The sequence below is a fragment of the Perognathus longimembris genome, chromosome 3, assembly GCF_023159225.1.
Source record: "Perognathus longimembris pacificus isolate PPM17 chromosome 3, ASM2315922v1, whole genome shotgun sequence".
NCBI lineage: Eukaryota > Metazoa > Chordata > Mammalia > Rodentia > Heteromyidae > Perognathus > Perognathus longimembris.
In genome coordinates this window covers 82,868,994-82,894,296 of record NC_063163.1, presented here as the reverse complement: position 1 = coordinate 82,894,296, position 25,303 = coordinate 82,868,994, and the positions used below count along the sequence as shown (strand labels likewise).

The following is a 25,303-nucleotide window of genomic DNA, read 5'->3' as shown; positions in this document are numbered from 1 at the left end:
CGCCAGCCAGAGAAAGGGAGAAAACAAACAACTCAGCCCCGTGATGGAGCCCGACCGCTTTCATGTCCAAGCTGCTTCCTAAACAGAGGTTAATTTATCTCCTTGTCAGATTCTGCTGCTGGAGGACAAGCAGAACAATGCCGATCACGATGTGTCTAACGCTGAGAGGCCGCAGGGTCTGTGGGGCCCAGAGGAAGGCCGCGGGGTGGCTCTCGATTCCCGGTCCCTCAGAAGTCCAAGGAAAAGACAGGTCTTCAGAGGTATGGTTACCCCCAGGGGCTCATTATCTGAGCCCCCTTGGCCCTCCCAGTTGTGCGGATCTCCTCTTATATATCCCCATATCTTAGGGTTTGTTTTTTTTTTTTAACTCAAGTCTTCATTTGTTGGGGAGGCTGATGGAACCCTGAGCCTTGCATAGGCCCGACAAGTGCTCTGCTGTCGAGCCACATCTGCAGCCCTAACACATCCATGCTTTGAAAATAACCAAGGGAAAGGAGACATTTTCTGAGGCCCCAACACTGAAGCTTATCATACCAGCCGGAATTTCCAACACACATGCTGGCTGCACTCATGTGTTTTAAAATACTGATCATTGAATTTCGTTTCCCTAACTCTCCCCCTTGTTCATCCTGAGCGTTTATAAAACACGGACCCAAGCCCTGAGATGCTGGGGACTCGCCGCCAAGAGCTTGGGTGTAGGTGTCCTCCCCTCAAATCTCGTGATTTTTTTTCCCATTAAGAAAGTACAGTAGAAGCGAGGCTGTCCAAGGCCCACGTCAGTTGCTCATTCTGGAGCCACGAGCAGTCGGCCACACCATGAGGAAGCCCAAGCCACAAGCTGGGTGTGGGTATGGCAAACCCATGGGCCTCCCTCCTGTGGGGCCCAGACCTCGACTCGTCCCACGGGCCTCCCTCTTGCAGGGCCCAGACCCAGACCTCGACTCGTCCCATTGGCCTCCCTCCTGTGGGGCCCAGACCTCGACTCGTCTCACTGGCCTCCTGCGAAGCCCAGATCTTGACTCGTCCCACCCAAGATGCTGGAAGCACCAGCTAAGAAGCCTCTTGGTCATCAGGTTTTTCAGCAAAGCACCAGACAGTAAACATTTCAGATTCAAAGGTCATAGCATCCCTGTTGTGGTTCTTCAACTTTTCATTTTGCACACATAATAGGGATGTGGTTGAGCTTCCATAACATTTTTTTGTGTGTTTTTGAGACAGGGTCTTACTACATACCTCAGGATAGCCTGGAACTCTCTATAGGGCCTTTGCTGAACCTGAACTCCTGCCTCTGCTTCTCAGGTGATGGGCTGACAAATTTGTGTCACCAAACCCAGTCCTGATAAAGCTTTAGTCACAAAATTAGACCGTGGAAGGGGCACAGCCTATGGGCATTCCTGGGCTAAGCTCTGGGCTGGCTGCCTCCGGATACAAGCTGTTAAGAGATTTCCCAGCTGAGTCCTGGGACTCTATGGAGTAAAACCAAACCATGCCGTATCTCAGCTCGCAAAGCCCAGAGCTGTGAGCACAGTCCAAGAATGGGTGTCACATCCCATCAAACTTAGGGCCACCCATGAAGCAGCAGCAGATGACAGGAGCACCTTCATTTCATAGACAGGAAACCTGAGGTCCTGGGAGATGACGTGACTTGCAAAAGCTTTACAGCAAGTAAGTGGGGAAAGCCAAGGCGGGCTGCCAGGCTGTCCTGACGCCAGCACACAAGCCCTCTCCACTGCTAGGACGATGCCACGAGAAGCCAGATGGTGACTGGCTCAAGATCTCGTGGCAGAATCTGGGGGTGAGAGCACGAGAAGAAAAGAGCATATGGCGTGGAAGGGAGTGTGGAAGGAAAGGTCAGAGATGGAGGCAAGGAGGGACCAAATTTTGCATAGCCTTGCAGGCTAACAGAGGAGATTCAGGTTTGTTTTTGGAAAGCAACAGAAAGCCAATGGATGGCTTTAAAAGCAGAGAGAGATGGCAATCTAATGAATCTAAGAATCACCCTGGCTGCTGCCTGGAGAAGGGAGGGAGGGAGGGAGGGAGGGAAGGTGGGAGGGAGGGATGGAGGGATGAGAAGAGAGCCTGCTCTCCAGGATGCTCATCTGGGACCTGCACACCCATGTCCTTCTTCTTAGGGCTGACTACACTGTATCCACTCTCAAGACAATGCAGTAAGGCCTGGTAGGGCTCCAAGACCATGAAGGGGCATATCCTTTGCCTCCCACTATGATGGGGCTTGGAGGGCGTAAGTGTCGCCCCACCAGACAACCATGAGACACATGGAGAGACCCTGCTAGAAATAAAGAGGTGGGGAGGGCTGGGAATGTGGCTTAGTGGTAGAGTGCTTGCCTAGCATGCATGAAGCCCTGGGTTTGATTTCTCAGTACCACATAAATAGAAGAGAAAAGAAAAGAGGAGCAGAGAGGCCCACTGCTGCCCAGCTGCCTGAGGAAGGAAGCTAACCCAACTAGCTGGTGCTCAGAGCTCAGAGCCCCCAAAGACAACTTCCCATCCAGGCTCCACTGGAAGCGGAGCCGCTGCTCCCCAGCCCTTAGTGCACAGATGTTCTGAAAGCCGAGGGCCATCTGCACAGCGATCCCAGCAGATGGGGAGACGTCTCCGAGCACAGAGTAGGCAGGGGCTGAGGCACGAGGAAAACTCCCTTTGGGCTTCTCCTGACATCCCAACCGCACCGCCCTCCAACACATGCACCCCCACTTCCAGGGCAGATGGATTCAGTAGCAGATGGATTTCTGGCACAGGAGTATCTCCACTGACTGCCCAGCGCTCCCAGCAAGCTTGATTCCACACAGATCACAGGAGAAAGGAAGGACCAGGGGAGCCCAGGTGGGCTGGCAGGCAGATGAGAACCACACCCCAGGTCAATCTCTTCCATTCCCTCACCCTCTACCTGGTGGTGCCCACCCACCTCCCCCCCCCGCCACGAGCCTGAACCCTGCAGAAGCCCCTGTCTCACCTTGTTGATTTTGTTGGTTTTGGGGAGCGTCTGACTGATGTGCAGGTCTGAATACCGGGGTGGTTTCCGTACAGGGTTGTTGATGTCACACGGGACCGACTCTGTCCGGACCAACCTTGCTGGATCCGTAGGGACAAAAACAGCGATGGGAAAGTTTAAGTATTATTTTGGCTTTGATTATGCCAGGAGAGTTGGGCTCAGACCCCACCTGGAAGACTCCTCTTTCACTTGCATGCACGCGCGTGCACGCGCGCGCGCGCACACACACACACACACACAGCAACAGTCATTGTAGCATTGTGATGGGATCCAAGTATTCTCTAAGCTTTCTGCATTCTCCAAAATGTAATGGTCAGCTGGGCACAGTAGCTCACACCTATAAGCTCAGTTACTCATGAGGCTGAGATCTGAGGATCATGGTTCAAAGCCAACCAGGGCAGAAAAGTCTGTGAGACTCTTATATCCAATTAACCAGCAAGAAAAGCCAGAAGCGGAGCCATGGCTCGACTTGTAAGATTGGAAGCCCTGAGCAGGAAAAGTTAAGGGAGATCATAACACCCTGAATTCAAGCTCCGGTTCCCCCACAAAATAAATGTAATCACCTATGACAATTAAAAAATAAAAACTAAAGTGCTCACAGTTAGGTTTTCCTGGTAGCATTGCTGTTTCATAGTTATCCACTCTAGAACTAAATCTCATTTCACACTGGGAAGTTCCTGACTCCTCAGGACTTATGATTAGCGGACAATTCTAAGCTTTGTATGGGGTCACCTTGTGTTACCATGGTTGGGGGGGGGGTCTGTGAGGACTAAGCAGCCTGCCACACATGGTCACCCCAACAAGCACATAGGCCCGTGAGGCCAGCCCACCTCTTCCAGCCTTCCTGGGAGGCTACATCCAAAGCCGCCCAACAAGCTGAGCACACAGATGATGCTAGGTACATGCTTCCTGACCCAAAGCTCATGAGTAACCCCATTTCCTTCTGTCATTTCCACTGCTCACAGGGAGCAAGACAGAGAACAACACAGAGAAAGCTCAAGTTTGATGTGAGGTCCCTCTTCCTGATTCTTTTCTTTTCTCTTTAATTGTGGAAATGAGAAAAGAATTGGTTGAAATATTAAAGCTTTGGGTTGACCCAGGGACTTAATTTCTCTTAGCCTGAGCTGCCATTACCATGGAAACAGGGCCTATTTTCAACTTCCCACCAACAGAGGGGAAAAGGTAAGGAAACAAAAAAAAAAAAAAAAAAAAGCAGGAAGACTTCTGGAAAGTTCCATTTGCTTCTACAGGTACCTCTTGTCTTGGGACATGGAGAGCATGACCTGGAAGGTGGGTAGCAGGGAGGGAGGGAGTCTTTCCTTAAATATCAGCCTTGGAGCGAGGGTCACCCCGCACCCTCCACAGTTGGAGATAGAGTCACAGCATCACTACCCAGAGGAATTTCATGGGAGGAGAATTACCCCCACCGAAGCTGACCCGAGGCTAGGGAGCTGTGAGGATTCGGGCTTCAAAATAGCTTCCTTGAGTGTACCTAGTGACTCTGGAAATCGATGGATCTTAATTAAGGATGTGGGGTGGGAAGGGAGTTGAAGACCTTTCCTTCACTTCTTTGTGTAGACCAACAATGTAAAAATCATAAAAATCCTTCTGGCTTTGGGAAGGCCTTCAGCTACCACTTGCTTCCTCCTTTTAAGTTTCCCTTGAGTTCAGTCTAAATTCCAGAGGATTCCTCACAGCTCGCTAATTGAGTCCAGGCGGGGTGGGAAGATGAAGATGAAAGATCTGCTCTTGTATTAGCAAATTCTTGTACCCTGAAATGGCTACCTGATAGTTCTAAAGTTTGGCTCAACCTAGGGATAGAGATCTTAGCAGGGAAGGTAGCAAGAAGGAAGTAAACGATCATACTGAGTTGCTAACATTTAAAAGCAAGACTGTGGCCCATCAAAGTCTCTGTTGGGATTTTCGTTTAAGATTCAGAGATGCCTGTAAGGTAGATCCATTCTGCTGTGGGAGTAGCCGCCTTCTCCAGACATTTCCCCTGCCCCAGCTGGCCCTCTGGCCATCTGCAGGACTCCAGTGGATGTCAAATTTACAGCCAACTCTGTTTGCAAGAAGCACCTCCCAACTTTAAATGCATGGAAATCCCCTGCAGATCTGGGGGGTGAGGGGTGTCAATAAAAAAGTAGTGAATTCTGGCTCAGTAGGAATGGTGAATTTTGAACACATTCTCAGGTGTTCTGTCCCAATGTTGCAGGTCTCCGTGCCATCATTTGAACAGAAAGGACCTGGGCAGTGAGATCCAGAAGAATTTTCTATGGTGATGAAATGGCTCCATGTCTGGATTGAACCCAATATGGCAGCCACCTGTGGTTACTGAGCCCTGACAGTGCAGCTGGTGTGAATGACTAATTCAACTTGTGCTTTTATTTTATTTTAATTAATCGAATTGGCCAGATGTGGCTGGTAGCTACTGAATTTGAGAGTAGAGACCTAGAGAGTCCCCCCCCAGGGATAGACTACAAGGTGGATAGTGGGGCTTGGGGGTGACTACTACAGGGGGCAAGGATTTGGGGAATTATTCTCAAAATGGACGAAAGTTTTCAGAGTTACTTCCTGTGAAGTCCTCGGCGAGTAAGGAAAAGCCTTCCTTCTAGTGTGATTGGCCCAGGCACTCCCAGTAGGCCCAAACCAACAAACCTGAGCCAGAGACCTCTCCACGCTGGCCTCTGTAAAACCAGCTGACTGAACATGGCGAGAACACAATGGAAGGGCATTCAGCCAGTGCTCTTCTCATGTGGGAAGGGAAAGCAATGGGGTTGGCAGAAAGAGCAGAAGTGGAAATTGGAAGGACAGACAGGATTGAAAGAACAAGGGCTAACAATGAGGGGAGATGAACCACAATATCAGAGGCCAGCATAAAAGCCTGGAAAAGGGAAGGCAGGCATGCAGGATGGAAGGCACTGGAGGGACAAAAAATAGGATGAGAGAGTACTTAAGAATCAGGAAGCACCTCAAGTCATGCTGGCTGGGGCAACTATCCTGGGTGGTCTGCAAGAAGCTTCCACCCCACCACTACCCCAGGGAAGCAAGTGTTAAATCCTTACCTCCTCGGTGGATGATCAGGAGGTGACAGGGTGGGGCTTCTTTGGTGCATTTGTTGTGGCACTTTAATCTGAAGGGGGGAAAAAAAGAGGAAAAGATGGATGGATGATGGAGGGAGGGAGGGAAGGAGGGATGAAACAGTGGGTAGATGGATGGAAAAAAGTAGTGGATAAGTAAGTTTGTGCATGATTGGGTGAGTGGGTAAACAGATGGGCAGGGGAGCGGGGGATACATGGATTGGTATGTCAGTGGATAAGTAGATGCAGGATGGATGGATGGATGGATGCATGGATAGATGGATGGATGAGAGAGTGAATGGATGAAAGAGCTGCCCCTGTGGTCTGGAGAGTTCTTGTTACTGTGGGTACCCGATGGGAAATGAGAAAGGGCAGTTACAGCAAAGGCTTATCTTTGGTAATCCAGAGAATTAACTCTGGAGAGCAGCTGCTGCCACCCAACCTCTTGGGTCCATACTGAGAGGGGTCTAAAAGTGGTGGCCATTTTTTTTTAACCACTAGTGCCCACGTGGACTTTCTGCCTCCAACTCATTTCCCCGGCAGTCGGTATTCATGAGCAGCCAGCAGTCTGTATTCATCATGACATGACTTGAAGACTTGCTTGTCTCCATTGCACAGATACCATTTCATTCCAGCTTTAGAAAAACCTTGTAAAGTGGGCCCCCGGAGTCCCAGCCCCCCTCAGGGAACTGACCTAATGGGGCTCCACTTAATATCTATGCTTTCAGGTTACCTAAGGATGGCAAAGAATACTGATTTTTTTTCCATAGAGAATAACAAGCTTTCGTCTATATAATTTTTTTCTCTACCAGTACTAGGGTTTGAATTCAAAGCCTCAGGCTTGCATGGCTTCCTTGCTTGCTTAGCTGCTGATTTACTTGAGCCATGCGTCCAAGCCTGCTTTTTGCTGGTTACCTTAGAGACGGAGTCTTATGGACTTTTCTGTCCTGGCTGGCTTTGAGGCTTACCTGTCTTCTAGTCTCTGGTTTCTTCCTCCTCCTTCCCTCCCCTCTACTTTTACACCAGTGTCGGTTTCCTCCCAGCTACATGGGAAGCATAAATAGGAGGATCACAGTCCAGACCAGCTTGAGCACAAATGCCAAACCCTATTCAAAATAACCGTGAAAGCAAAAAGGACTGCGGCCTGGAATCAGCAGAAGAGCGCCTGCCTTGCAAGCAAGTAAGGAGCCCTGAGTTCACAAATCTTTCTACTGCCCCTCCGCTCCCCAAAATAAAGACAAGAAGGCAAAATATAAAACTAAACAACAACAACAAATCTCCGTCTTCGGCATCAAGCAGCCTTAAGCTGCCAGAGGCTCTGCCTTCTCAGCGTGTGAACAGGGGCCATCAGTGAGGGAAGGGTTGGCGCAGTGCGCACCTGCACCCAGTAGGGCCACACTTTCACACAAGCATACTCTGAGTGCACACGGGGATGCTGTGCTGTCTTAGGAGAGCCCAGACACTTGGAGAGGAGTTAGAAAATGGCCAATCTTTTTTTGAACTTTCAGGCATTATTAATAGGCTAAGCTTCAGTTCTGGAAAAAAGCTGCTGTGTGGAGCCCCCATCCCCTCAAAGAGCGACTGGCCAAGTGAGACCATGCAACACCGTGCCGTCAGGAAACGGGGCACAGGGACTTCTATCCAAGGTACACAACCAGGCCTTCCTCCTGGCCCTCTCCCTCCCTGTCCCCACGGCCTGTGCTGCTGGAGACGAGACGTGTTGGGAGAGAAAAGAAAAGCAAGGACAGAGAAGGAAGGGAACAGAGGGAAAACCAATGAAATGAATTTTTTTGGAAAATGGTTTCTTGTAAATTGCACCCTTCGTGTGCGCAGTACATCCACTCATTGCCCTGCCTCCCCCTCAGCCGGGGGACTGGGAACAGGGATGTGACTCAAGCACAGTGGTTCTTCCAGAAAATTCTTGAGGATGACGACTGTTGTCATCATCATCATCACTGCCATCATCACTATCACCCAACATCATCATCACAGTCATTGTCATCAAAATCACCATCGCCACCATCATCACCACCACCACCACCATCACAATCACACCATCACCACCACCACTGTCATCACCACCATCACCACCATTATCACCACCACCACCATCACCACCACCACCATTATCAACACTACCACCATCATCCTATCACCATCCTCACCACTATCACACTGCCACCATTATCCATCACCACCATCACCACCACCACTCTCACTACATCAATTTACTTAAGCTTCCTCATCTCTCACATACCACTGTAAAGGGACTGTAATTTTTGCTTCGAATAGGTTTAAAATGCAGATAAGGGACCATTAATACCCATGATAATTACTGCAAAAAGCTGAAGTGCTTCTATTAATGGCAAAGTAAGTTCAAGATTCAAGCTGGTAATCTCCAAAATGCGTGCTCATAATTATATCCTGTCAATATCCTGCCTGTTGTACGAATTCCCAGAGCTTCCAGGAACTTGGCGGCAGCTGCCACATGGGCATTTGTGATTTCTCCCGTTTGCAAAGGTCGAAAGCAAGGAATGCTTCCAGGGGCTCAGACCAATTGGGCGGACTTCCTACCCTGATCTCCTAACACTTGTGGCTGGATCCATTTTTGCAAGAACAGGAATAATTCAAGTCCAGTGTGGAATGATGGGTTCAAGAACGCAGGCGAGGAGAACACACAGGGCAAAGGAAGGGAATTGAAAATTCAGCCAATCTAAGTGAAAAGACCCCACAATACACAGACTAGGCAAAGGAGTCATGGCTTATTTAAGTGCAAATTAGTGAGGGAGCAGTGGTGTGGAAATAAGAAAGTATAAGCAAGTCCAGTCAGCTAGGCATCTGGGGGGGAAGAGGGATTGAGGAGACAGCATCGTAACACTTCTAGAATAAACTAGGCAGTCGGTGCTAGCTAACCCAAGCTGCCCAGCACATGCTGAGTGTGCAGGGAAGTGACCACGGCCACAGAAGTGGGTGGTGACCCGACAGAGTGCACGCATGCACGCACTTGTCTATGCTACAAGGTGATGCCTTCTGAGGTGGGGGTTCTGGGCACTTGGGAATTTCAGTGCTAGCCTCAGGAAAGTCCCAGGCAAAGTGGGGTGTCTGGCCACCCTATAATATAAGAGGGAATAGAGCCCTATAATCACCCCCATAAGTAGAGGGTGAGAAACCCCGTAATTCGCTCTATATCCCTCGAGTGGAATACGTATAATTCACCCGAGAAGCTGCAGGTGTTCGCTAGGTCCATCCATGGGGCAGGAGACTGGCATTAGCCTGCTGACACTGTGATGTGCACCCCACTCCAATGAGGAGCAATTCTGCAGCCCTAGAGGACATCTGGAGTCATTTCCTTTTGTTACAACTAGTCATTGGGGACTGCTATGATGCACAGAATTGCAACCAGAATGATCTAGCTCCAAATCATCAACAGTGGCAAGGCTGAGAATTACTGAGATCTACCTTTAGCATATCTCCCAAGAAGCCACATGGTATGGAGGGGGGAAAAAAAATCCCCAAGGAAGACTGAAAAACAAGAGTCACAACAAAGTGAGAAATATCCAGAACTTTCCAGAACCCCAATCTTGCTTCAACCCACAGAAGCGACTCTATGGCTACATGTGTTATATATTTTGTACTGATAGAATATCCGGTATTAAATGGTAACCACTTATTTAAAGGTTTTGGCCAAATCTGCCAGCCATGAATGTGATTGTGGCGCTCATGAATTTTCAGCAGGCTGAGTGAATATTTCTGCCTCACTGTACTTCAAAAATCACACAGATAGGAAGTGGTCAGACTGGGACCTGAGCTCAGCATTCCCTGCCCAGAGTCTGTGTGCCTGTCCCACAAGTTGGGGTCCCTAGAAGCAGACACTGAGCCTGGGATTCTTGCAAGAGTTGTATGAGAGGAGAAACCTATTCCACTACAGGGCAGGGAGGCAAGACGTGTGTGGGGAGGGGGGGAGCAACATAGGGATTTGGTTCCAGGTAATTCCAGAATCTGCCTGGTCCTGCAGGGAGCTCTGCCACGTAAACCGCACCATGGAGCCAGCCTGCCTTGAGGGACTTTTTCCAACTCCACATTAGGGAGCTGTCAGCCCCAAGCCACCACAGGGACCAGGGGAGAATGAGCTCCATGCCAGGCGTGCAGGCAAGGACACACTCACAGCCGTGGGCTAGACCCTGGCTTCTCCCGAGGAGGGGGAGAGCACCCCAGAACCTCGGCTAATGTGCTTGCAACCAACCCCGGGCGCTCACAGCCAGTGAGCACCTCTGGTGACTGTCGTCCCTGCCTCCACCCAGGAAGTGGCCATCGCCACCCCAGCACCCTCCTCCCCATGCCTGAGGTGGCCCTCAGGATGAAGATGAGGCTCTGGAGGCCAAAACTGCTTTCCCAGAGAGGAGCTGGATGGCCAGTGACCAGGGCACAGAGCACAGTTTCAACCCAGACTCAATTACCCCATCCCCAGGTGCCTGATGCAAACAAACCACTGCAAAATGAACTCCACGGGCTCCTAAGTCCTGCTGAAAGCCTATCCCCCTGCCCAGCTTCACCTGCTCAATCTTCTTCCTCGAGCCATCTTCAGGGACAGGAGCCCTTGATGTGCACCCCACCTCACCCACACGCCCTCCTCTTGCCTAGCGCTCTGCATACCCAAGCCCCTCCCCTCACAGATGGAGGACAAACAGGAACCCGCAGGGAGGCGTCATGCAAATGCAGAACCCCAGGCCTGGAGCTCCACAGTGTAACCCAGGGAGTCTACCCAGGGATCCAGCTGCCATTTTCATTGGCCACCTCAATCCAGTCCCCGGTGGGAACTGACCGTGACCCTGAGCACACCGCAGCTGGGAGAGGCTGGCGAGGTTTCTCAGAGCCAGGGCCCAATCCACACAAGGGAAGCTGCAAGGAGCAAGCAGGCAGCCGAGACACAGCTTTGCTTCTCCACAGTAGCCAGGAAGGTCTTGCCTGTGTTTCTATACTCTGCCTTGTACAGAAAAAAAATAAATAAATAAATAAGTACATCTTGGCATTGATTCTTTATCTACAGCCTGAAGCCTCCCAAATCAGTACTATGCATTTGCCTGCAAGAAATGAAGACCCAGGGTCAGAGGTTCTCAAAGACCAAGGCCTGAGCTTGCAGAAACTTCTGGAAGGACCGAAGAGGACAGAAGGAAGCAGATAACACATGCCCAAGGGCTGGGAAACCCACTAGCATCTTCCTGCAAAAGCAAACTTGGGCCAGCTGGCTTCACAGCTACCAGACAATCGTGGATTGTGCTGACACCGGACCGCTGCGCTTGGCGCTCGTGAACCTATCAGATGAAGACGCCTCGATTTCGATAACTGCAGATTGCTTTCTGGGCTTTAATTCCTCATCAGTTCATTAATCTCGCTATTCAGAACACCAACAAGACAGCTTGATGATAATTCCTCAGGAAGTGGGCACTAAACTGACGCAAGAGGGAAGGGGGTGGTTAGACGTGGAGAAGTTTCTGGTTTCCTGGGTGGAGGGGTACCCCGAAATTAATTCTTCAAGTAGAAATCGGGTTAGCTTTCAGTGATTAAGTACCTCAAAGGAGCCAGGTACAAGGATGAGCATGAAATAAAGCAGTAAGCTTGCTTGGTTTTCCTTTGAAACAATCTAGTCAGGAAGCTATCACCCCCATGTTACAAAGGAAGGGAAGCAATCGGCAGGATTCCACGCTAGTTGGATGCAAATATAAGCCTATCTGTCCTACAGCCTGGCCTCTTGGTCACGGGCTATATTCATAACTCGTGGCACAAGTATTTATTGCATGAATTTCAGGAGAGATGAAGACGAACAAAAGCCAGATTTATAGAGGGAGGCACAGAGCAGAAAAACAGAACTTGAACCAAACTGGAGAAGTACCGATCGTCCTCACAAAACATCCAGCGGGGCAGTAAAGTTTGATTTGACTTTTCTGCTGCTACTTTTCCATCTGGCTGTGGCTCTCCCAAGTGGGGGCCCAGAACCAAGGCCACATAGCCAGCTGGGACTTGCAGGATGTACAGACTGCAGAGACCCTGGATCAGGAGAGGCTCCACAGGGGTGGGGCCCACATGCTATCTGTGCTTCAACCAACCCTCCCGGGCACTCAGATGCATGCTCAAGTAGGAGACCCATTGCCAGGGGTGGTGGTACACACCTGTAATCCCAGTGCGTGTGAGGCTGAGGCAAGAAGATAGGGAGTTTGAGGCTAATTTATACTACACAGAAAGAGCCTATAGCTCAGAAAACCAAAAGGTTGAGGCCCATAATTTAGAAGAAAGAAATGTGGGGACCACTCAGCAGTTGGTAAAGGACCGAGTCCAAAATATAACTTAGCTGTGGGAAGGCCTGCAATGCCCCCAGCTCCTAGAGGCTACTGGTCCCAGGTTCCCACATGGAAACAGAGGGTGGGGCCCAGGGAGTCTCTAGCTAACACAGGGTGCTCTGGGCTAAAGTGATCACAAGAACAAACATTTCCTGCCTGGGAGATTCAAATCCACCCCTCTGGCTGCTTCCGGGTACTGAAAATGACTTGGGCCACAGACTCCTGCATCTTAAGTTCTCACTCTGGCAAGAGACCTTTGCTGACCTCTTTCATTCCTAATTTCCCTTCTCTACTTCCTTCTGTTTCTTAGTTGTCAGCCTCATCCCCTCATGACCTCCTTCATCGTCTGTGCCCCTCCTCCAGAACAGGGAGTTTGTTTCTTTGATTCCCTGCTCCTTGGAGGAGGCCTTGGCACGCAGTGTTTACAGATTACAGCTGAGTACTTCTAACTCCAAAATCTGCAACCAGAATGCAAAATTTGGTGAGTAGCAACAGGACGCCACAGGTGGAAAATTCCACAATCACTGCCAAAATACAGGTGCTGGGCTGGGCTTAAGTAATGCACATCTACAATCCCAGCTAACTGGCAGATAGGAGGATAGTGGTCCAAAGCCAGTCACAGCAAAGGTCTAAGAAAACAAAAGGAAAAACAAATCTGGAGCACAAATAAACAATAACAACAACAAAACAAACCCTAAAAGACAAAGTACTTGGAGGAGCTTGGACATTTCTGTCCCCAGCATTTCAGATGAGAACCACTCAATCTGGAATGTTCGTGATCCAACTAGTAAGTAGTTGTGGACCGAAAAGAAGAATGTTTTGGGGGATATCTCTGAGAAAGTGCCCCCACCAACTCTCTACAACGTACACACACTATGCTGTCAGAGCGACTGCTCTTTGAGGGGCTTATCTTCACTTCCTGACCAGCATTTCTAGGAGGAAAATGGTGACCAGGGCAATCCAACCTCATCTAGCTTGGAACTCTTGAAGACCATGCCTGGGCATTGGCTGGGCAGTGACGGCCCCCACCCTTGTGGAGGCCGCAGCGCCCTAGGAGCTGAAGGAACCAGTGCTCTGCTCTCAACACCATGAAGCCTGAAGGGGCTCTCTGCCTGACCTTCTGAAGCAGGTGAGAGATGGTCAGGCTGGCTATTCTACTATTGCCCACCAGGGAGCAGGGATGAGGAAGGCCTGAAAGGACCCAAAAGACAGACAGCAACCTGTGCCGGTGAAACAGGCAGAGCAAGGCCAGGCAGGAGTGCAGGAGGACTTCCTAGACTCTTCCCCTAAGGCGAGTGAGTGTAGTTTGCCACCTGGTAGACACAGGACCTGATGGGGAAAATACATGCCAATGGAAGGAGCCAGAGACAGCCTGGGAGTTTAATACAGGCTCCGTGTCATGCTCGGCATGTTGGTTTGATGAGTGCTTACTGCTCCCTGCGACAGGTCTGCTTATTAATGACTCCTCTCCCACAGATGAGATGACTGGGGACTTGTCCAAGGTCCCAAGGTCACACAAGAATAAAGTGGCAGAGGTGGGAATTCAACCCAGCTTAGTGTGATAGCTGAGCTCACACCTGGAGCCACAGCTTTCTTATGACAGAATAGACATCAGGAAGGAGGAAAAGAAGGCAGCTGTGCTGGGTAGCCCAGCCTTCTAGTCAGAACTTGAGGGCACAGGAAGTAACTTGAATAGGAGTTAAGGGGGTTGAGTTCAAGTCCTGACTGCTACTTTTTAGCTGTGGCTTTTCCTTGCTGAGACTCGGCTTTCTCATCTGTACAGTGGGGAGAATGTTCATACTCGTTCAGAGAAGTGCCCTGAGGAGAGAGAAAGGGGAGGCGAAAAGGCACCTGCAGACTCCGACTCAGGAATCAGCAAACTACAGGACTCAAGCCAGGCTGGAGCCTGGTTTTTCTACATCGAGTTTTGCTGGAATAAATTCATTGTTCATCTCTATCTGTGTCTACTTTGTCTAGGAACATTCCTGAGCTGAAAGAGGCTCAGCCAAGAAGCTGCCAGGCAGATCCCCCCACCAATGGGCTACAAAACTTCAAATACTGACAGTGTGATTTGTGAGAGGACAGGTTTGCCAGCCCCTGATCCTAGACATTATGAGCATAAAGGGCCCATTGTGTACCCGCCCAGTGTTCTATATTCCATACTGTGTTTTGTCTGCTGGGGTTATCACCCAGAATCATCCAACTCTCTCTGCACTGCCTTAGTGTGAGTTTCTGAAACGCAGACCAAAGGACTCTTAAGAATCCAGAAATCAAATTTCCAGGCTCTTGTCAGGCACTGCACGCCTCTAGCTGATGGTAGGTGCTTCAGAAATTCCCTTCCAAGTGCAGCCACTTACTTGCAATTTTTACATTTGAGACCAAAAAGCATCCCCTTTCCACAGACTGTACACGTCTGAGACATCCAGTACTTGGTGGAAAACCTGTAGAAAAGAGACAGAAACGTTTCAAGGAGCAGAGGAGAGCAATCAACCCATCTCTAGGCAGACGGCCTACATCAAGGAGACAGGCATGAGTCCTGGAATCGAGTCCTGCTTCCTCCGACATAAGTGACTTCCTTCATCAAGTTCCTTAAACTGCTGGACCCTCCGTCTTTTCATCTGGGTAGTGGGGGGGGCCCACAGTGTTGGCCTCATGGTTGTTGGGAGGACTAAATGAAGTCATGCATGCCTAAGGTTTTACACGGGGGTCAGGCACCAAGTTAGTGTTGGATGGATTGAGTTATGAATATTTTACAAACTTGAGCATTTATAATAGATAAGCCTATTTCATTCACTAGACAAAAATTGATGGGTGGTCTTAGACTCTAGGGCAAGTTTGGTTTCAGAATGGAGGAATGGAGCCCCAAACTATTGGAATGAAGGAGTCCTCCCCGCAAAGGGAAAGCCTTCAAGCATCAGCTCGCCTCCCTCCCCAACTGCAAAGGCAGAGTTTAGAGGTCTCCTAGGGAGCCCCATTACCAGTGTAGGTAGGAACGCGTTTGATTAACTCCCGACAAGGCTGCTGGGTGCCTTCTATCCCCAGATCCCATCGGCGGAGGCAGCGGCAAGCCAAGCAAGGCTCCCAGGAAAAGGATTGAAGGTTGTCAGGTCACAGTTAATTTTAATTTTCAATTTGTGCCACTGTCGGCAGGAGTCGTATCTAATCTTCGCCGCTTCCAGTGTCAAACGGGAAATGGGAAGTGATTATATAACTTGGAGGCAGAGAATTTTGAGGGAAAGGCAGCTCCCTCGACCGCATCATCCTGGCAATCTGGGTCAATCCCTCTCCAAACAGAACAAGCTGGAGCCCAAAGACTCTGTGTCTAAGCAAATATAGCAGTGCATTGAGCAGAGCCCCCAGCTTTGGACTGAGGGGCGGGCAAGACTCACTGGGCCCCCTTAGCAGGGCCAATGAGTGTAACGGTGTCAGCTGCTCAGGGCAGCTCTTCTCCCAGCAGCCAGCAGAGCGGGGATAGAGAGCGGTTGTATGTGGCAGAGGTGGGAGAAAGAATTTCCTTTCCAACCCTGTCCTGTCTCCAGCGGCAGCTCCCCTTGTTGCCTGGCTCTGGCTTAAGTGACTGCTGAGAGACAGCGGGATTTTTATTTCATTTCTTCACCAAGGCTGGGCTGAGTGCCCATCTCTAGCCCCTGACATCAGTATCTAGGAAATGGCCTTGAGCTAGGATGTAGATGGTAGAGGTGGGGCCAATCCAGGGATGAAGATAAATCTGGGTTGTGGCCAATCCTGGGGTATAGTTGAGCCAGAGAGGAACTAAACCAGGGGTGTGGCCAAGTTAGGAACACATCAGAGTCAGGGGTGTGGCTGAGACAGGGGAGTGGCCAGTCCAGAAGTAGAGCTCAATGGGGGATGTGGCCAATCCAGAGGCCCAGCTCAAGCGGGGGGCGTGGCCAACCCAGAGGCCAAGCTCAGTCAGGGGCGTGGCCATTCTGGGGGTGTGGCTGAATCGTGGGTGTGGCCGACCCCAGGTGCTGTGGGCAGCCACCACAGTGAAGGGCCTCATGTTTGTGTCTCCTCTCTGCAGCTCACAGCCTGACCACTGGCATCTATCACATATTTCTCACAGCTTCCTCCAATGTTTTCTCATCTGAGGTTTGACAACTATCTTGTCAGCATACTTCTTTCAAAAGCCGTTGACAAGATGCTACTCCAGTGAGGGTGACCTCCGGCTGTGGCTATGTTTCCACCCCTGGTGTGTCCCTCGCCCAGTCCGGATCCCTGGGGACTGTCACAGTCTGTGGGCTGAGTCTCCTTTAGCAGGAGAGCTTTCTGAGGGCAAAGGCCTCCCATCCTCCTCACTGTTCCAACCCCGACAGAAAAATCTAGAGGAAAGAATCCATGCATGGGACCTTCTGCTGGCTCAAGAGGCCTCAGAGCGGGGGGGGGGGGGGGGGGGGGGGAGGGGGGAGAGGGGCGACACCCACGCTGGCTGGCTGACCTCACTGTGTTTCCTCCCAAGGGCTCAATTTCCTTATTTAGCAAATGGAGGTGATCATATTCAACCCAAAGAATCTGTAAGGCAATGGAACAAGCCAGAGAAAGATGTGGGAAGGGTGCTAAGGAACTTGTTACAAGGGCAGACTAGTAGCTAAAACCCACTCCCAACAAAGGCAGACATGATCCTGGGGAGGTCACCCTGTCACCCTGCCAGCTGCAGCTCCAGCCTGACCTCCAGCTCAAAGGACCAGCCCACAACCTTGTGTTTCCTGGGTAAGAATCACCCAAAATTAGGACCTAAGCACTTAACTCAGCAACAGCACTTACTGTGCATTTATTATGTGCCTGGTCCTTTGAGAAGCACTTCGTGTGTGTGTGTGTGTGTGTGTGTGTGTGCTTTCATCCCACCTAGTTTTCATAACCATCTTGGAGGTAGGAAGACTTACTTGATGAAAAAGAAATCCCAGAGCAGTTAAACAACTTTCTCAAGGTTTCACAGCTTTTATGCTCTGAATGTGGAGCACGGGCGGTGGCTTTGGCAAAGGGCCAGCTTAATGACAGGCACTCATCTCGACCTCCAGTTGCCACAGTAATGAAGGAGCTGGGCCCAAATATCCTGTCCTACCCCACCCACCCACACCCGGGGCCGAAAGGTGCACACAGGCAGCCTACCTGTGTTTGATGGAGTTGCCCAGGTCTCTGCGGGGAATCTGCGGGGACCAGCGCGGCACTGACAGTGTGTCTACAGAAAGAGAAGAGTGGAGGAGAAAGGTGTGTTACACTGTGGTAGGGGGCTGCCGGGGCTCCACTCAGGCCCTGGGAAGGAAGGAAGGAAGGAAGAAGGAAGGAAAGGAACGACAGCTGGCTGCAGGAAGGGCACCAGCCACCTTCACCTGCTAAAGGCAACCAGCAGCAGAATACTGTTCCATCCATGACTGCAAGGCTCCCTGGGGCAGGACAGCGAGAGGATGCCTTAGGAGAACCCAGCTGTAGAATGAACAGAATCAGCCATCACTTCCATTCACGGAGGGCTCCGCAGGTGCCAGGCATGTGCCAATGAGTCACAGGAATCGCAGCCACCCATCACCAGCTACGTCCTCAAAACAGGAACAGGGTTGCCAGCTCCCCCACTGCACGGAGGGGGACCCTGAGGCTGGGGGAGGACGGGTCACCAGTTCAAAGCCTTATCTAGCACAGGCCGCACAGCAGCAGCACCTCCGGCTGGAGGTACTTGCCAGCCTGTGCTGTGGTAAAGCTGTCTATGGCGCTTCCCAGAGCCTGCCAAGCCAGCCTGACTCTCCTCATTTCTGCCACACAGCTGTGCAACTCATGAATTTACTTCCTTAACTTTTATAGTGAACCCACTTGAAGTGCTTACTTTAAAAGCAAACTCTCAAGCCAGACCTGATAGGTGACACCTCTAATCCCAGCACTCAGAGGCTGAGGCAGGGGGACTGAGCATTCAGGGCCAGCGTGTGCTGCATAGAGAGGCCCTGACTTAAAAGCAAAACAAAACAAATGAAACAAACTTTAAAGAATCCTCCAAAAATCAGAAAACTATATGTAATCTATCCCATTTCCTCTTTATTGCAGTAAATTATTTTGTTAGTTAACTTCTTTTAGTACATACCACTTAATGTCATACTAGAATAGTGGACGGGTGGATGGACAGATAGATGAATGAACGGATGGATGGATGGATGGATTAGTGAGTGGATGGATAATGAGTGGATGGGTGGAAAGATGGATGAATGGATAAGTGGATGCATAGATAACAAATGGGTGGATGGATGGATAATGGGCAATGAATGGGTAGATAGATGGGTAAGTGGATGGATAATTGGTAGATGGATGGATGGACTGATAATGCATAGATAGGTAGGTGGACAGATGGGTAGCTGAAATGGGTGGATAGATGGAGTGACAAATGAGAGGAACAAAGAATGAATAAACTATGCAGACTTCAGACTAGGTGTCTCCTATGTCTCATTTCTTGCATGTTTAGGCTGAATCCCAGTGCACTGTCCCTCTGTCCCTCGGTGGGTTCAAGGTCTCCTGCAGAGCCCAGCTCCAGCCCCAGCTTCTCTCACTGTTTGGCCACCCACACCAGCCTCTCCTCATCCCCCCCGTGGCCCCAGAGGTGAGGTAAGAACCAAGATGAACTACTTGGGAGCCAGGAGGGAGAGGGGAGCTCTCTGTTCCCAGCAGATGGATGGTTCCGTCTTGTTTCAGGGCTGCAGATGTCCCTCGTTTTTCACAGCTATTGTCATGGAACAGCGTTCTCCTCGGGAGGGAGGGAGCAGGCATGTCAGAACCCATCAGGAGCATTTAACCCCAGTCCACTCATTCTCTCTCCTGTCTGCTGACACTGTCGCCAGCCATCTGAAAGCTGTTTCCTGAGACCCCAATGGCGCCCTTGGAAAGCTAGAAACCTTTCTAAGACAGCTAATGATTCTCCGAGCCCAAAAGGGCAGAGAAAACTCAAGAAACAGACAACATGATACATCAATCACTGTCACAGCCTGTGGAATTTCCTCTAGCTTAACTGAAAAATAAAACTCATCAAAACCCACTCCCCCCACCATCATGTTTCAGTTTCTGAGAGTAACAGGAAAAGGAAAGACAAGAAAGCAAAACAATTCAAATGTACTATTGTTCCAATTCCTGCCTCCTCTAAGAGTTGAAACTGGGGATAGAGCAAAGATCTCACCTGTGACTGCCACTCACGTGCTGGAGAAGGGTTATTAGCCTTCTCATGAATGAATGAGTGGACGGATAATGGGTGGATAGATGGAAAGATGGATAGAGGGATAAGTGGATGCATAGGTAATGAATGGGTGGGTTTCATTCTCGTGAAACATCCAGAAAACTAGAGATGCCATGAGCCACTAGTACTGCCTGTCTAGGTTGCTGTGTTGAGAAGGATGCTGAGGTTCCCCAGGAAAGCACATGGAGACCAATTAGTAATGTCTGCCATGAGTGAAGACTCTGGTAACACACTAACAAGTCTGCACACCTTTGCAGAAGCAAGGGCCACATTCCGCCTTTGTATCCCCTCCTCACAGCACACTGCCTAGAGCCAAGTGTACTGTGTGTGTGTGTGTGTGTGTGTATGTGTGCCAAACCCAGGACTATTGTCATAGAAACAGTGTACACTGCTCCCTCCATACATGTGCGGTGCCACGCTGTGCCTGGGAACTCTGCCCACGACATTATCTCAGGCACAAGATTTCAGACAGGTGCAGCAACCCGATAGAGGTCGCACACAGCCAAGTATCAGTGGCATTTCATTGTCGTCACCTCCCCCCCACCCACCCCGGAGCCTCTAGGTTCTCAGCTAGAGGAGCTTTTGCTTCCTTACTTGGTAATATCTGGGGGACATCTTGGGGTGTGTATGTGTGTGTGCGCATGCGCACAAGCGTGTCCTAGAATCTAGTGAGGGGTAGCCAGAGAGGCTGGCTCAATATCCTATAATACACAGACAGACCCTCCTCTCGCCCCGAAATGGCTCAACATATTAAGACTGCCAAGGCTGAAAATTCCCAATTCTTAACCAGGCACTGATGGCTGATACCTGTCATCCTAACTACTCAGGAGGTGGAAACCTAAGGATTGTGGTTTGAAGCTGGTCCAGGTAGCAAAGTATGTGAGACACTTAACTCCAATCAACCACCAAAGAAACAGAAGTGGAGCTGCAGTTCAAGCGGTAGAGCACCAGCCTTGAATAAAAATGCTCAGGGGCAATACCCAGGCCCTGAGTTCAATTTCCAGAACTGGCACAAAAATAAAATAAAATAAGAAAAAAAATCCCTGATTCTCTAGCTAACTCTTCCCTAAGTGCCATCATGACCAGTCGCCAAAACAACCACCAACACCAAACCAGGCAGTTGGTGTGGTAGCTGAGTTGGACCTGAGAGCATAGAGCTGACCCCAGGGTGGGGCCGGGATCTCAGGGTTCTGTTCTCAAAGGCAGGGCCCCGGGGAAGAGCAGGCAGGATTGAGCTGGGAGGCTTGATCTCCCCTCCTGTTGGCTTCTGTCAGCTACTCAAGCATGGCCTCCTCAGCCCCCAGCCTCAGAGCCCTGCGTCGGTGTGCAGACTTGAACTTGCACTGCCTCGCTTTACTTTCCTTGAATGCTCTACAATTTGTTCCTGCAAGCCTTAAGAGCAAAAAGAAACTACTGGAAAGGAGAACAGACAGATAATCCATGAGAATTGAGGCCTTCTCATCCCAGAGAAGGTGACTTGCATTTCCAGCAATTAAACCAACCCTGAGACTGCTGCTTAACAATCAAAGCACCTATTAAGATGTCTGTGCCCACACAGAAACTCTCTCTCTCTCTCTCTCTCTCTCTCTCTCTCTCTCTCTCTCGTTTTCTGATAAGAAGTCCTGCAGACACATCCCAGCTGCCTTTGGGCTTGGGGTAGAGTCACAGACATTTCTTCTTAAATATTTTCATTTCCAGTGCCTGGAAAGATAGCGCAGTGGATGCACGGTTTCTTCTTCTTCTGCATGAGGCTACAGATGCCTCTACCCTCTCAAAAATAAATACTTCTCAGTAGAAGGAGAATAAACTAACAGCTTGGCCTTTGTAACCACCTTAGTAGTCAGAAAGACACACAGAACTCCTAGCAAAAGAAACCAATATTAAACAAATCAAGTGTCCATATGATGTTAAACTTTGTGATAAAAACTCAAGTTTTGGCCTGATGAGTCGAAAGTCAGGCTAACAAGGTGAGTTAGGCATTGGGAAAGAACAAAGAAGTGTGAACACAAAGACATCAGATAAAACTTGGTGATGAGGGCCTAAAGGCAGCAGAAGAGAAAGGAAATGAAAAGACCCGGGTTAACAGTGGCTCATGCTTGCCACCTGAGCCACTCGGGAGGCTAAAAATGGAAGGAACATGATTTGAGGCTAACCTGCACAGAAAACTTCATGAGACCATCCTCTCAATTGTCACCTGGGCATAGTGATGCATACTTGACATCACAGGTAGGACAGGAAGCCGAAAACAGGTGGATGGGAGTCAAGGTGCAACACCTCTACAGGAAACAAGGTCCTGTCTCACAAATAATCAAACATGCACACACACTCAGGCCTGGAGGTATAGATTGGAAGGAGAGCAACAGCCTCATAAGTGCAAAGCACTCAGTTCAAACCCCAGCTGCGAAACAAAAACAACGAGAATAGTGGAAAGGAGAGAAATAATTGCAGATCTGTTTTACATTGGGTATTACCCTATCCACGAGTTATTTCAAACCAACCCACTCCAACAACATTATGTAACATATAAATTCATCTCCGAATGTGACAGAGTGCCAGCCTTTATCATTCACTCTCACTTTGCCAATGGAAAGTCAAAAAATTAGAACATTTGTCCAAAGCAAGCCAAGATCAGAACTTGGATCCTGAATTCAGGTCACAAAACTCCAATAGACTCCAATAAACAACAGGCAGTTTCATTCCCGTTTCACAGCCGTAAACACCAAGGCTTAGAAGCAATCAACAAGGAACTCCAGGTGCTCAATTGCAGATTAGGTATTTAAATCATAGATGGGAACCGATCACATGTTTCTAGTCTTATGTCCTCCTCAACCCACCCTATGCTGCCTGTCCCTCCTCCCTCTGTCTGGAAAGAGCCCAAGGATGAGTTTTAACCTCTGAAGCTCCACCTGCAGACACTGGGACAGGCAAGAACTTGCAGCGCTGCTCACACCTTCATTCTGGTCTTTCCTGACTCCTGACCCCCAGTGTCATAGGCTCATCCATCTGTGTGGTTTTGAGATGCTGGGTTTGTTGTCTTTTGTTACTGGAGCTGGAAGAAACTGATCTAGCTCCTGTGTTGTGCCAGACATGGTTTTAGGAACTAAACAGGTGACAGGGAAACATCATCAAGTTTTAGGTTGAGAGTCTAGCAGGAGAATGGGAAAGTAAATAAGTTTACAAATGATAGCCTTTTTAAAAAAGGGAAGCAAAACGGTACAGACTTGGGGATCCTAAAACAACGGAGACTTGGACCATGCACATTCCACCAGAGGCCAGATGTTGTGCTGGATCTCACGAATGTCAGAGCTCCCTCTGGTGGCTGAGGGGAGTCAACCCAGCAGGGTAATGGAGGAGCAGACAGGGGACCTCCCCAGCCCAGCGGGCCTCTGACTCCCACCTCCATCGGGGCTCAGACCTCTCCAGCCGCCACAGCCCACGGCAGCCCCCAAGGAAAACACCAAGCCTGTCACTCTGCACTCACTGGAAAAGCAAAGGGGGGGGGGTGTTGACCCCACAGCTGTGTCCTTCTCAAGACATCAAGACATGTGTTCTCTTTATGACCATAAAGGAAACAATTGGGAAGTGTTTTGTAACATTGGAGTACACACCAGGGCCCAGGCTGGTCCTTAAATAGTTCTGAACCCCAGGGGAGGAGAAAAAAAGGCAGCCACGAGAAGATAGCAAGATATGTTTCTGAAATAATTATTTATAATTTTTCTACTGTGGAGATTCAATCAGGGCTGAGAGTTTGTTGGGACAGGTTCTCTCCCCATCTGTCCCTATATCCCCCAAGTATCCCTTTCAGAATCTACCCAGGGGATAAAATGTGTATTCAGTGGATAAATGAATGATGAATAAATTAGCATATGAATGAAATGATAAGTTCTGACCCAGAGCTGTTAAGTTCATTGGTGAACTAGAAACATATGGCTGGGCATGGCGTTACATATCTGTAATCGCAGCTACTCAGCAGGCAGAGGTAGGAAGATTATGGTCTTAGACTAGTTCAGGTAAAGGGCTCAGGCTCAGAGTTCAATCCCTATCACTTCTAAGTAACAAATGGACAAATAAAACAACAGCCTGACCTGCCTGGTCTGTGGGGATCTTAGTCATACTCGGTGTGGGTCCTGGAGCAAAGCCAAATGGATTTACCCCCCAGATACCCTGACAGGGAGGGAAGGACAGAAGCATCGCCTCTATCGCACAGATCTGAGCTGTGAACATTCCTGGCTGAGGGAAAGGACCTTGAGCTCCAGCCTCCCTGTGCAGGAAACACAGGTTTGTGTTAGCGTCTGCTCCTGGGCTGACTGAGTGAGGGGCCCTGCATGCAGTGTTCTGCCCTTGTGGGCACAGGAACAGTACTGGGTTGCCCTCACCATGCTCACCCACCATGCAGAGATGCCTCTTACAATCAGTTCTCCATGAAGTCCACACAACTTCCAGGGGTGGCACCCGCCGTTTACAAAGCACACAACACAGTAACTAGTTATCTAGCTAGCATTTGCCAGACGTCCAAGCCCATCCCAGTGGCTTATAAAACTTGGGGCTTTCTCCCTACCCCCATGTTGAGATGCTTTCTGACACAAATGCAAAGATAATTTGCAAAGCCAAGCCTTCCTGGAGGAAGAGAGATTGAGAAGCTGTTAGTGGCCATCTCCCAGTCAGAGAGCTCCTTGGATTGAAGAGCCAGCCACCTACTCCTCAACGTTTCCACGGAGATAACAGCCTCTGAGAACACAGCATTATTATCTTCAGTGGAAAGCACTTATTGGGTACCTACTGTATGCCATGACCTACACTGCAGGATTTAAACAAACTATTCCTTGTCATCTCCATAGTCTCAGCGCAGGCGGTCCAGCTGGAGTCTGAGCTATGCCAGTGAGGCCCCAGAGCTCATCCGCCAGAAGCACTCTGAATTCCACACTGTCCTTAAGCAACCAGCCGAGCCACGTGAGGGACTGACTCTATGACAACTGAGCTTAGCTGTGGCCATATCAACTAGCAAATTCTTGGGGCCCCAAAGACACTCAAAACTAATAATATTTCTACGACTCAACTTTTCTTTGAGGGCCACGGGGCGGTCACTAGCTAAAATCCCACTGATTTAGCCAAGAGACCGAACTTAGCATGTTTGCAGGCACTCACGTTATTCCTGCCGCAATGAAGAAATCTGTTTGCTTTACCATCCAACTCAAACATATCCATTCTAGAAGTGTTTTAATTATAGGCTGTCTCTAAAGGTTACAGCTCTATGATGGCTTAGGGTCCAATCAAGTTGCTTCATGGATTTGGGCATAAATTTCTTCCACAGAACTCCTCAAGCCTACACATGGTCGCCCAGGGCCATGGGTGGCCAGGGCATCCTCCTGGGACCCACTCAGCACTGGCCAGTGCAGACAGGATGGATCTGAAGCCATGCCATGGGAGAGAAGGGACCTGGTCATGGTGATCAGGGCTGAGCCAGGGCCCAGCCTGCTTGGCATGGAGATAAAAATAAAGGCCAATCGCAGAGCCAGTGATCTGGGAGTGGGAACCCTGCAGGGTGGGGTGTCAGTCCGTTGAGTATGGGACTTAGCTGTGAGCTTGGCCTGCCCGTGGAAGCACAGCAGCCTCCAGCTCCCAACAGACAACACTTCCGGGCCCCGGTGCAGCG

The 25,303-nt window shown here is 49.8% G+C and overlaps 1 protein-coding gene across 1 annotated transcript in view; it reads right to left on the bottom strand.

Moving 5' to 3' along the window:
• Positions 1 to 25,303, bottom strand: part of Ksr2 (kinase suppressor of ras 2) — a 199,554-nt gene that overhangs the window by 53,787 nt on the left and 120,464 nt on the right. The window contains exons 6-9 of the mRNA XM_048340914.1: positions 17,556 to 17,625; positions 14,786 to 14,869; positions 6,079 to 6,146; positions 2,975 to 3,099 (exon numbers count right to left, since the gene is read on the bottom strand). Of these exons, the coding sequence (XP_048196871.1) occupies positions 2,975 to 3,099; positions 6,079 to 6,146; positions 14,786 to 14,869; positions 17,556 to 17,625 (347 nt within the window). The remainder of the gene's footprint in view (positions 1 to 2,974; positions 3,100 to 6,078; positions 6,147 to 14,785; positions 14,870 to 17,555; positions 17,626 to 25,303) is intronic.